This window comes from Corvus kubaryi, unplaced genomic scaffold, assembly GCF_017639235.1.
Source record: "Corvus kubaryi isolate FWS band 111438036 unplaced genomic scaffold, C.kubaryi_AGA036_p1.0 67, whole genome shotgun sequence".
Lineage (NCBI taxonomy): Eukaryota > Metazoa > Chordata > Aves > Passeriformes > Corvidae > Corvus > Corvus kubaryi.
Window position 1 is genome coordinate 3,743,501 of NW_024582055.1, and position 12,870 is coordinate 3,756,370.

General features: G+C 41.5%; 1 protein-coding gene across 2 annotated transcripts in view; it reads right to left on the reverse strand.

Annotated features, from left to right (window-relative positions):
- LARP1B (La ribonucleoprotein 1B) overlaps positions 1–12,795 on the reverse strand; it is a 29,048-nt gene extending 16,253 nt beyond the window's left edge. The window contains exons 1-5 of one of the 2 annotated variants that reach the window (XM_042048577.1): positions 12,543–12,795; positions 4,833–4,894; positions 4,028–4,087; positions 2,042–2,210; positions 466–609 (exon numbers count right to left, since the gene is read on the reverse strand). In XM_042048577.1, the coding sequence (XP_041904511.1) occupies positions 466–609; positions 2,042–2,210; positions 4,028–4,087; positions 4,833–4,894; positions 12,543–12,765 (658 nt within the window). In that variant the 5' untranslated portion in view covers positions 12,766–12,795. The remainder of the gene's footprint in view (positions 1–465; positions 610–2,041; positions 2,211–4,027; positions 4,088–4,832; positions 4,895–12,542) is intronic. The other variant, XM_042048576.1, reaches the window with a different exon arrangement.
- Between the last annotated feature and the right edge of the window lie 75 nt (positions 12,796–12,870).

Sequence of the window (12,870 nt, forward strand, 5' to 3'; positions counted from 1 at the left end):
CACCCAACCAGCTCTGTTCACAACACCTGAGGACCAGAAGCAGCACCAGTTGTGGCGTTAGTACAGCTTTTTGTATTGCCATGCTGAGAAATAGGTCAGGGAGCTGAGGGAATCGGTCCAGCTCACAGGAAAAAACAACATCAGTAGAACTGCCAAAGCAGAGTTCAAAGTGTAGCTCCACAAGCAACTGCTCTGGTAGCAACAAGCTGTGGGAATAGCAGCAGAGTAGGACAGAGCAGACACCTTCTGAGGCTATTTCCAAACTTTCTGCATTATAAAATTGTGGGACGAGATTGCATAGGGAGACACGAAGAGGAAAACAGATGCTGCTGGTTACTGGCAAATATACACAGCCAGTTTTACCTCCTGCAGGTAGAGCTAAGTTTCGACATAAACTGCCAGCTCATGTGATATTACACTTTATTTGCCACCAACAGCAAGACCCAGAGACTGAGAACTACTTACTTCTTGCCTCATTCCTTCTGTTGTTGTGAGGTACTAACTTGTTTGTTTCCAGCACAAATCTGGAGCTCGTTCGAGACCCTGGTCTGTCTTGACTGTCTGACCTCACATCATCCAAGTGAAGTGGCACCCATTTCTGCTTGTTACCTTGAAAAGTTAATATATTACTCTTAGTTATACTAACACTTGAGGTTTCAGCTCCTGAAAAGACTCTATAGAATTCTTCTTGTAAAACTAGCAACAGTTAATTTCAAGTTTTAAAAAGCGGGAGAAGCTTAATGTTGAAATTTTAAGATATTACAAATGACTAAATAATAAACGCAGTAAACAAGAATTTCTCAAACTCAAAGGTAACCTTACCTAAGCTTCAAATATAAGAAATAAAGGTGAATTTTATTTAATGGCTTTTTAGATGCTCCATGGCCAAAAATTTATAGCTGTGTCAGTGTTAAATATAGACAGTAAATTCATTGCTATGTAATTCCACAACTTGTATATGAAACATTGAGGTAAAAAAAACCCATATAAAATTAACCATCACAATAAAGATTTCAATCACAGATCATACAAATTTTCCTGAGAATTTAGTTGTGATACTGTATTTTCACCTCAAGATATTCAAAGCTCATTCACATGCATCAAAAATTACTAGCAAAGCTTCATTTTGTTTCATTTGTAGTATTTTGTTTTATTTTTATGGCCTAAAGTATCCACTAACAATTCATTTAACTATAGTATTGATTGGTATTGTGGGGTCCATTCTTTTGTGGCTAAGAAATATAAGCAAGTACACAAAATGTGCTATCTGCACTGGGGGGGGGGGGGGCAAGAAAAACACGTTTTACCTGTGGAATGCTTTGCTTTAGATTTCCACTTAGACTGAAAAAATTGAAAGCAATATAGGTTTTGGTTTTTTATATATATATATATATAAAGATTAATAAATCTAAACAGCAAAGGTCTTTAGGATCTGGAAAAACACCAGCAGGGCAGCAAGACAAAAAAGCAGCTGATGGCAGCAAGATCTTGAAACTCTTTCTGCTGTTTCTCCAGCCTATTCCAATCTCCTGACCAAATGCAAATCAGGTTTGCTTCCCATTTTTTGTAAGAGATTGGATCGAAAGGAAGCAAATAACCTGGCTTAGTTTTCAAATGATCACTTCAATGTGTAAGCTAACAGCAGAACATGAAAACTGATGTGCTAGTGTATATGCAGTAACACACACACATATATATATTAAGTTAAATTAACACAGTGCTACCTATCGAGGGAAATAAATATATCAGAGACAGTACTGGCTTGTACAGCCATGACAAAATCTTCCAGAAATTGTCAGAGCTCCAAGGACCATCAACAGGGCACGAGCTGCTTTTCCCCCAGAATTCCTACCTGACTAAGCAGAACGCTCCGAACCCTGAGAGAGGCAGCCTGGCTGAGGCTTCCACACAGAGACAGCAACATATTCTGCATTCACCCAGCAAATGCAAATCATGAGAAGCTTTCTTGAGTCACTCAGCTGGAATCGATGCAGCTGTATCAACAGTGACTTACTGCATCATACACAGTGCCTTAGCTCACCTTTTTTCCTTTGGTTATTAGTTTGAGCTTCATCTTCACTCGTGTTCTCTGCCGGACCATCTGGCTTTGCCTCCGGATTGTCCTTGATTCCATTACTGCTTTTCTGATCAGATTTCTCCTCCTTTTCTCTTCTATTTGTTGGCTTCTTACTGTGACTTACAGTCTTACACTGTAAGAGACACAGGTAATTATTTCTGGCAGTACAGCTGCTGCTAGCAGGAGGTGCACATTTCCTTTACCTATTAAAATTCCTTTTTTATTACCTGTTCTCAGCCTCTTCAGCAGGGTGAACTTTAAGAACTGTCTTGTTTTATAAAGCATCTTTTTAAATAGCTTTATTTTCTGCTAACTTGGCAAGAATATAAAATGAATTTTTAGATTAAGAAAAGAAAGTTTTTGGTTTTTAACAGAAGATGTAAAATGACAGCGTGCACAAAAATCATTAATCAATCCCTCAGATATGAAAATTTATTTTATAGGAAAGAAAGAAATATTCTCACTAGTATCTACTGTTCAGACTGATTATCTTTAAAAAGCTGGTCTTACAGAATACTGGGAGGGAGGGCATTCTGCCCCTCTGCCCCACTCTGGTGAGATCCCACCTACAGTGCTGCCTCCAGCTCTGGGGTCCCCAACATAAAAATATGGACCTGGTGGAGAGAGTCCAGGGGAGGCCAAGGATGATGAGAGCGCTGAAGCACCTCTCCAATGAACACAAGCTGGGAGCTGGGATTGTTCAGCCTGGAGAAAAGAAGGCTTCAGGGAGACCTTATGATGGTCTTTCAGCACTTAAAGGGGGATTATGAAATGGGGACAGACTTTTTAGCATGGCCTGTAGCAACAGGACAAGGGGGAATGGTTTTAAACTAAAAGAGTTTCAGGCAAGTTATAGGAAGAAATTTGTCATGATGAGAGTGGTGAAACAGTGGGACAGGTTGCCCAGAGAGGTGTTCGGATGTCCCATCCTAGGAAACATTCAAGGTCATGTAGGACAAAGCTCTGAGCCTCTTGATCAAGTGGAAGATGTCCCTTCCACATGGGTTGGGGAGGCTGGACTAGAAGCCTTCCAACCCAAATCATTCTATGGCCAGATAATATTTACCTGCAAAACAGGAAGTCTTGCAGACATTTCTGCTAAAGAGAAAGAATTTTCCTATATTGTGGAGACAGCTTTGAACCTGCTGGAGTACATACAGCAGATACTGCAGTACTGTGCTGTAATTAATTTGAACACAAAGCCTTCCCTTAGACAAATAAGCTAAGTTTAAGTACAAACTGAATGTCATTTTGTTTTACAGACACTACATGAATTTGGACACTTTCAGTTATAAAATGCATGTTGTTGAACCCAAATGTTCTGGTTTCCCTCACCAAGAACACAGTAAAAGCACCACAGGGATCCTGCTGCAGAGCTAGAGCAGAGTGAAATGGCACCTCACCATTTCAAATAATCTGTGCTCTCTTCTTGTTTTAAATAGCATCAGAGAGGTCTAAAATACATTATGCACTTATCACGTGAGATAAAGAGAAAGGAAGATAATTTGACAGAATAGATGTTAACTTAAAACCCAGGAGGGGGAAAATATATCAGAAGAATAAGATAACTAAGAATAACTAAATTGTGTTCAGACAACAGGCACAAAGCGCTCTGAGCCACAAGAGAGGGCAGCGCATTCACAGTTCCAAAGGCCTCCTCACCTGTGCACAAATAGATGGAAACAGCAGAAAAGGTAAATGAAACTTTTTAAACAGTGGAGTTAAAAAATAAGGCACATTTTTATGTACATGTCCGTGGCAGACCACTAACAAATTCCAGTACCAGTGCAAACAGTTCAGCACACACCAGTAACCTGAATTACTGACAAAACTTCCACTGAAACCCTCCAACACCCAAAGCACATTCTGAGGGGGAACAGTGTTAAACAGATAAGCCAATATGGTTTAAAAAAAAAAAAAAAAATACTGAGGATAACAAAGGACACTCACTTCATTGTTTGCTATTTCACTTGGTGTCGGCCAGCTTGCGATATCACCCAAATCATCGGCCTGAAAAGGTGACAAACAGTTTATATTCCTTCCTTGATTTAGCCCTTTCTGACACAGGGAAGATGTCAGTCATGGCTCAGATAGCAAGACTACCCCCTAGAGCACAGCTGTTAGAAGCAGCAATTCTTAAAAAGCCAAGATATACAACAGAAAACAAGCACACAACTTTTGAAACAGGTGTTATGACTTTTGAGTTCGCATAAAACAGTTGTCAGATTAAATGCTGTCTTACACATATGTGACTTAAAGGTATTTATTGATAAAGGCTTTTAGTTTTTGGAATACCTTGACAGGTACTAACCAACCTAAAAAGGGGTGGCTGTAAAAATTTTAGAAACTTTATGTTTCAATAAAAGGACTCAGTGTCTCCTGTTGTCATAATGGTAATTTTATGCACATAAAGGATACACACCACATAAGATGCAAAAAGGATTTCCAAAACCAATCTTGAGCACAATCACTTGTGCTCAAGTTGTGCTCTTTGCAGCCTCTTCACAGTTTTATGTCATCCCACTGATTTTTTTAAACCAAAATGCCTTTCTTTATCCCTCATGGATACACCAATTTAGCAACTCTCCTAATTTCAAATGTCCCTTCCTTATTTGTCTCTGTGTTCAAAATTATCTATTATCAAGACATAACATAACACTTCCATCCAGCTGGAACGTCAAAATACCTTCTACCTTTTTATTAGAGCAGTAGCAGCTATTTATCATATTGAATATTTACAGGCACAAATACAAACCTTGCTGCTTTTTCTTGTCCTGGGTTTTCCCGCTTTTATCCCTTTAGTGGAATTTTGTAGTTCTGAAAAGGAAGAAAAACATTTTCAGGTGAAGAATTAGGCTGCACTTTAAATGAGTAAGGCAGGTGTGTCTTAACAACTCTGCCATGCTCTATCATACTACACCCAAGTGTTTTTGAGGGCTTGATATCAAAGTCAATGAACTTTTTTTTAGTGAATGAAGTCACTAATAGTATATGACACTGAAAAACTCACATTCATCACAAGTGCAAATACTCTCGCAAACCAGGTGTACAAGATACTGCCTAACACTGTATTTAAGCATTTTTTCAGCTAAGAAGGTCAAGACTATGTCAAAATGCTGGTATTTTAACCTAACAAGTGGCAAAGAAAACCCCTGATACACATTTAATAAGTTCTCCTATTAAAAGCTACATTTATAAGGCAGAATTTATGAAATCGGTAATTACGCTAACAAGGAAAAAAACCATAGAAACAATTATATATTCCAAATTTCCTAGTAATTTCCTTTTACAAGTAATTACTCAAATGCCAGATAGAGTTTAGCCATGTAGCTCAAAATCAAGCCAAAACAAACAAGAACAAACAAAGAGAAAAAAAATAAGGAAAATATGAAAAGAGAAAATGACTGTAAAACTATATTAAGACTGATAAATTTTAATGCCTAAATTCCTCAGTGGATATGTTTATGCTAAACATGAAGCTGACACCCATACATTTTCAGAACCAGCCTAAGTTAAGGCCTAAACTTTATACTAATGACCCCACCTGCTCTCCTGATCAAGACTTCATTATGCTTCTACCAGGAATTATTGTAATACTTGGAAATAACTCTTTTATAAGCACTGTTAGTGCGCCTAACAATCTAGGCTCAATAACCTACAATGAAAACCAAAAGTCTATTTAAATCTTCTATGTCTTAACAAATAAGCAATTACCTTTTGCTACATGAATCTGATTTTCTTATTCTGTGCAATTTTCCCCTACCCTTCTCAATTGCCTTCTACTTTTTGCATTGGCAATTCAGGGGAACAAAACCCACCAGCATCTGGCAATTTTTCTTGGAGATTAGCACTGAGAATTAAGAGGAAACCATCTCTTAACTTCTTTTGTTAAGCCCTGGTTCTCCCAGTGCATGTTTTCCCATTCAGATGGGAGTCACAACCATTCCTTGAACTTCTTATTCAGTATTTTATTGCAAGACAAGCTTGAAACACTGAACGTGTCTGAAATCACAAGTGGATTATTTTATATGGGGATAACATCACCTCCTCAGCCCTTATCTCTCTCACATCCAGTGACTAATCTCCCTTATCACCGCTCCACACTGGGAACCCCACCCTGGTGCCCCAGTGACTCTGGAAAGCCTCTCTGTCCGCTTCCTGGAATACACAGCAAATGTTAGAAGCACAAACTAATGCTTACTCCACATTCCACTCTAAATTCTAATATAATTTATAGTCATACAAATTATGAATTCCATGTATATGCTATATACAACTCAGACATCTCACCAGACACGAATCCAGTGAATCCTGATCACCATTTACCAGAACGCTTTTGCCTCTCCTTACAGATCTTCCTTTTTAAAACAAAGACAAAACACACACCTCAATTAACTTCAGACTGAGAGCTTTAAGAAACACACAGTGACCGTGTAACCCTAATTTTCACTTGCCACTCAGTAGTAAACTAATTGCCCTTTTACAAAACAAGACAAACGACTGCAGGGGTGGAGCAGCAAACAAATTTGTAATTTTCTCCAAGAGACCTGCCAATTACCCGTGCAGGTAAACTGAGTGGCCACAGCGTGGCTGTAAACACATGTCTCTGTCCAATTACCTGACTGAAGCCCTTTTTCCACCTCACAGCACTTTTACTTAAATTGCTGCTGAAGGACTGTTCTGCCAGAACTTCTACTCCGTGTGTCAGCAGGGCGTAGCGAGGCACTCAGAAGTGTAAAATTCAGTGCTGCTGCACTTACCTTAGTCATGGGATATTATTCCAGGAGGCAGGGAAGCTATCTGAATCGAGCAGAATGAGACCCAACTCGTTTTAAGGAATCTCTCTTATCTGAATGGAGTAATGCAAGACTTGGAAGATGCATTTGCAAGCTAAACAAAAAGAAAATATTAGGCAACACACCGCCTGGTGGATGATGCCCTTTCAGAACTCAAAGAGCTCATCTCACCCTGTACTTCCCTACCTGACAACACCTCCACAAAGTTCCTTGTCCTCCCAAAAGAGGCATGCTCAAAACCAAATTTAACAGGTCTTTCCTGGCCGGCTTTCTGGGGCTTATCACGTGGGAGCTGGACTTCAGCGTGAAGCATGAAAGGGAAGATAAAGGGGAAGGAAAAACTACAGGGAGGGTGGGAGAGTAAATGAACATAACATCAGATCACTGAAAGGTTTTACCCAGGTCACACCTGTTCTGCTGTCACAAACAAGCCTAGAGCCAGTGTTCAGTGTGTTCAGATAAAAGCCCTCTGCTTAACATCACTCAGGGGTTTGGTTTTAACATCCCAAAACACGACTCTGAAATGGCATCCTTAGTACATTGTCTCAGCAGAACTCAACAAGCCTTTCCAAAAAAACTTTTTCACTTGTTAATTCCAACCCAACTGCATTAAAATGGTTTATTCTGTGATAGGCTACAAGGGAACCTGTTCAGTAGTGGCATGCTGTGTTGATAAAAGAATTCATTGATCTTCAATGATTTTACTCGCTAGGTTTTAGAGTTTTGAGGGCATGGGAGAAATAAATAAAGTCAAGGATGAGGCAGTTTAATTGCCAATGATCATCTTTCAATCACTGAACTCCATCCAGCAGAGATGCCCTTCACACGAAAACAGAAATCAGCCTCCAAAGCCATTTTTATTACGGTTCTTCCAAGTTTCCTAACAGACCACATCCTAACAGGAGGTATTTTCTGCAGAAAGACAAGGCCGTACAAGCATGCCATGTGCAGCGTGTCAAGATAAACGGAATGACAGGGCTGAGAAATGAAAGGTGAATTTTTGGAACCACCAAAACTGCAGCAATCCTCTGGGACAACAGCAACAGAGAAGGAAAAGCAGACTGGATGGCTGAGGAGCAACGTTTGTATGCAAGATGTGTCACTGAAGTACCCTGATCACAATCACAATAGGATCACAAGACAGTAGGATCAGAAGTGACAGGACCTCAAAAAGGATGGTTTGAAGCTCTGCAAATGAATAGTCAGCAAGTAATTTTTTTTTTAATTTTTTTTTTTTTTTTTGTGCTAGAAAGGGAAGCATGATATTGGCAATTTCTTCTGAAAGCAAAGTCTATTAATATAGGTGGAAGACATTCTAGTTTCGATACAAACACTGTTTATGCTGTAAGGCTTTCTAGACAATATTCAGGTTTTATTTTTACTTGGACTTACTTGCACGTGTGTTCCCTTTTGTGAAGGAAGGGCATCACATAAATACCAGAAGTGCTTCAGGGAGCAGATAAAATCACCCAGCAAGATAGCTCTACAAAACTTAATTGGAGCCTGTTCATTGAACTTGTACAATATTTTCCTTTCAATGCTCAGTTTGAAACTTGACAGTATATTCCATTTTAAACAAGGTAAGCTGTGCTTAATCTATTGTTTTAAAAGATGAAGTATTGCAAATGTAACAGAATAATCTCCTGGAGAATATAATTAATTTAAATCCAGAGCATGGATTTAGAGCTGAGATTCTGCAAAACAATAAAAAAAAAATCCTAACTGTGATCCTAACATCCTGCCCTACAAAGTTCTAGCATTTTATAGCAAAAACTACATTAGATTGACCTTCTCCACACTATTTGAACAATTAACCAAGGCAGCAAGTTACAACACCTGCACCTTTCCACCTACTTATGATCAAAACCAGTCAATTTTTCAATACACCAGCAATAGGGGATGGGGGGGGGGGGGGAGAGGGGAGAGGAATCCAAACACATGATTGATTCACCATTATGCTATTTATTTTCCTTATATTTCATTTCTCAGCTCGTTTTTGCCTTATCTTCTACATAGAAAACTGAAACCTGTGACTCAATTGCTACCAAAATTTTCACAGTTTAATGGAGCACATGCCACAGCACAGAGAGGTGGGTTTCAGTCTCAGAACAGGTCTCCAGTTCAGGAATAAAAACCCCAGACAAAAACCCACCATGCAAAATTACACATGCTGTTATGTACAACTAAAATACAGGCAGCAGCTTTGCAAGGAAAATGTTTTTAATCCCTTTAGGGCTGGGGAAATTGTCAATGCTCTAACTTCTGATACTGCTTTGAATAATTTTTGGAAGCTGCTATTAAAGCATTCCATGAATTCATAAGAACTAATGAGAACACCTGCCTTAAATACACCCAAAAAATCAGATAATCAGATCATTTATGAATTTACTAATCTAAGGTTTGCTATTCCTAGCAACACAGTACATCTTCACCAAATTTTACCTTTACAACCTGTTTTGCTCTCAGACTAAAGCAAACTGATTTATACAGTAGCACTAGAGCAAAATGGTTCTGCTACCAAAATATCAAACAGATAAAATGCATTCTTTGATGTTCAGAAATAAACACAATGGAGAAAGACAAACTGAGCACAAAATAAAAGAATTAAGTGTGCACTTATTTTAATTAAGTACATCATTCAAGCACACACTAGTAGGCAAACCTACTTCAACCACTTCAGCACCACAAGTATTTTGCTTCATTGAATATTTTTGTGAATTTCATGAACAGTTTTTGAATAACCATCTGATAAATCATTGGAGACCCCCATCAGCTCATACAAATCACATGAAGACTTGAGAACTTGTCATTCAGATTCCCTTTCTGCAACCTCACAAAAAGGGCAGTGCTGAAGGTTTCATCAAACGAAGTGGTGGGAGAACTTTTGAAATAAAATTATTTCAACCATTCGATCCTGGGTGAATTATTTATGTGGAGGATGGGTAACTCATAGTTTCAACCTAAAGAAGTGAGGACTTACTGCAATACATTGGCTGGGCACTATGAGGGGAGGGAGGCACATCACAGAAGCCCCTTTCATCACTTGGCAGCCTCTGTTAAAGCTCACTCCCTCTGACCATGATCACCAGGATTAGAATTACGGAATCAATAAGGTTGGAAAAGACCTCCAAGACCATCGAGTCCAACCTTTGGCCAAACACCACCTTGTCAACTAAACCATGGCAGAGTGATTTCTTGAACCCCTCCAGGGACTGACACTCCACACCTCCCTGGGCAGTGTGTTTCAAAGCTTAACCACTCTCTCAGGGAAACAATTCTTCCTGAATTAGACTGAAGCCTATTAATTTCACCAGCAATTTTATACTGATACGAGTCGTTCCCCACAAGTTAAAAGCAGATGAGGATGTAAAAGTAGCTGTGTAATGCTGGAGTTATTCTGCTTAAAAGCAAAGTTAAATGAAAGGCTTGGCCAGAAACACTGAACTGTGGTAACAAAACACACCATGAACAGTTCAGATATGTTTGCACTGGGTGTTTGGTTTACTGTAATGACTAAAACCTACTAAGGTATCTGAGACAAAAATACAGTAAGTTGTAGTAACAACTCTTTGACTGAATTCTTCTGCCAAAATTTTACATTTTCCTGGTAGTACTTGGTGACCTTAACAGCTTCAGTAACAAGAGCCAGGTTTGCTTCTGTCACAAACCTATCCCATGATAAATTGAAAGTCCAAAGATGAGAGGCTGGAGCCAATTTTCTCAAGTCTGTAACTATCACTGAACATACCATAGGTGCATGTCTCAGGAAAATTTTAACAAATTAAGCCAGGATCAACAAGTCTAACAGGATCCAGTCACTGCTTTGATGTGAGATCCTTTTACATTTTATTATCCTCTTTACGCATAGTTCTACATTCCATCCTGGCAGTATTTCTGCTCATCCACTTATTATTTCACATGACTAATTTCCATACTACAACATTCATAAGGGCCTAGTGTGACAGATTTTGCTTTGCCAACATGCAATTAGTTTCTTCAAAATGCATCCCTTGTTGCGGGTGGAGGCACATGGCAATTCCTTCCTCCAAACAGCCAGGAAGGATCAGCTACTTTGTCTTTTACAAGGGAAAGAACGGAGGCTTCCTCACGGTGCTTTTGGTGGTGGCCAAACCAAAACACACGCCCTGGTGTGTGTTCCTCACCAGTGCCACTGCCAGCAACACTGACTCCCTTATTTGCTCAGTTACACACCTGGCCACTGAAAATTATGTTCTAGTACAACTCCTCAGTTTAATTATTAATTCCATAAATGGTAAGCACAACTTCTTGCAGAAGAAAAACAATAAAAAGCTCTCCAAAATCATGAAATGAAGCAGACAACATGCACAGTGTACGAATGCACTGCCTTCTGCCTCCTCCTTCTGACAACTATTTGTGAGCTTTATCTTTGCTGGAAAAGCAAACCTTACAGAGGTGAAGCACAAGGTGCTAACGTGACAAAAGCAGTTTTCCCACCGCTTCTGATGCAGCACTGTTGTTATTATGCCACAGCAAGGCAAACGAGTGACAAGTCCCCTTTCATGCATGAAGCAGACCGCAAGCTACTGCCCAGCCAGCCGGACTGTGGAAGCTCGGCATAAGTATCTACTTAGGAGCGCGTCAGTACACCTAAACAAAACAGTCTAGATAATAAAGATGGGTATATACGTTGCCAAAAGTTCTGCTGTTCAGCCAAGTAGAGATTTTGTGGTCTAGAATGTGGTCTCTGTTTGTATGACCTGGATACTTGAAACTGTAAATTATATATTTCTCTTTGTCAAGGAAGTACATGTTTAATTCAAGGATAAAAGTGACCGTGAGATCACAAAAAATTTGTCAGGTGCCCTCGGGAGCAAGTGCTGAGATTGAAATTCTCGGGAAGCACTGGTTGAAGTATTTATTTTGAGGTCAGCAGTTTACTTGCAGCCAAGAACAATACTCCAAGAAGCTGCAAACTTCTAGGAACACTTTGCTAGCCTAAGCATAAAGCCTGGCAATTTCAAGTCAGGTCTTTGACGACCAGCTTTGTAAAGCCATATGCCTGTTCAGTCAGTATGGTGCCATAAAGCAGCTTTATCTTACATGTAGTGATTTAAGACCAGGAAATTACCCCGTGGCTACTCTCGCTCCCATCTCTTCCGATGTAAACACACCGAATCCCAGCAGGGAGCAAACTGTCTGCTCTCATAAGTGCTTAAAGCCTCCGCAACCCCATTCTAGAGACCGAACCCAGGTAACGGATCGTTCCGAGGGCCTTGCTACATAATTAGCCCAAAAAGAGCTGCGGCAAAGCGGCATTTCTGAAGGAGGCTAAACGAGACGAGTGGGTGAGCAGCCCTCTCTGCGAGCGCCAGGGGCCGGCCGGAGGTCACCGCCGGGCCGGGGTGGCCACTCGCAAGCCCCGGGACCTGCAGCCAGCCCGGCGCTCCTGTCCCCGGCCGTGTCCCCCGCCCCGAGCGCTCCCTCCTGTGCCCATGTATGTCAAACCCAGCGCGCCCGGCCCGGCTCCCGCCGCGCTGCGCACGGGCCCGGCTCCGCGGCCGCCGACAAACACGCGCTTTTCGTTCCTAAAAAAAACCCAACAAAACACAAAAAAAAAAAAACCAAAACCAAAACCAAAACCACCGCGATGCCATCGAGGCACCGTGCACACGCTCCCGGCCCCGCACCTGGTTCCTGCGGTCCGAGCCGCCCGTCCGGCCCCGCGGGCGGGGAAGGGCTGTCCCGCCGGGCTCTGCGCCGCGTCCACGCGTTCTCCTTGGGCGCCGGGGCTTCCCTGCTCCGGCCGCCCTCCTCCGCCACCTCCTCCCCGCGGGGCGAGCCGGGCTCGGGCTGCCGGGGCTCCTGGGCCGCCCCCCAGCCCCGCCGCTCCGACACCTGCGCCGCGGACATGCCCGGCCGTGCGCCCGCCGGAGGGGCCGCAGCCGGGGCGGCCGAGGCGAGGAGCCCGCGGCGGGGGAAGGGGAACCCGCCTCCTCTCCGCGCCGCCCCGCCCCG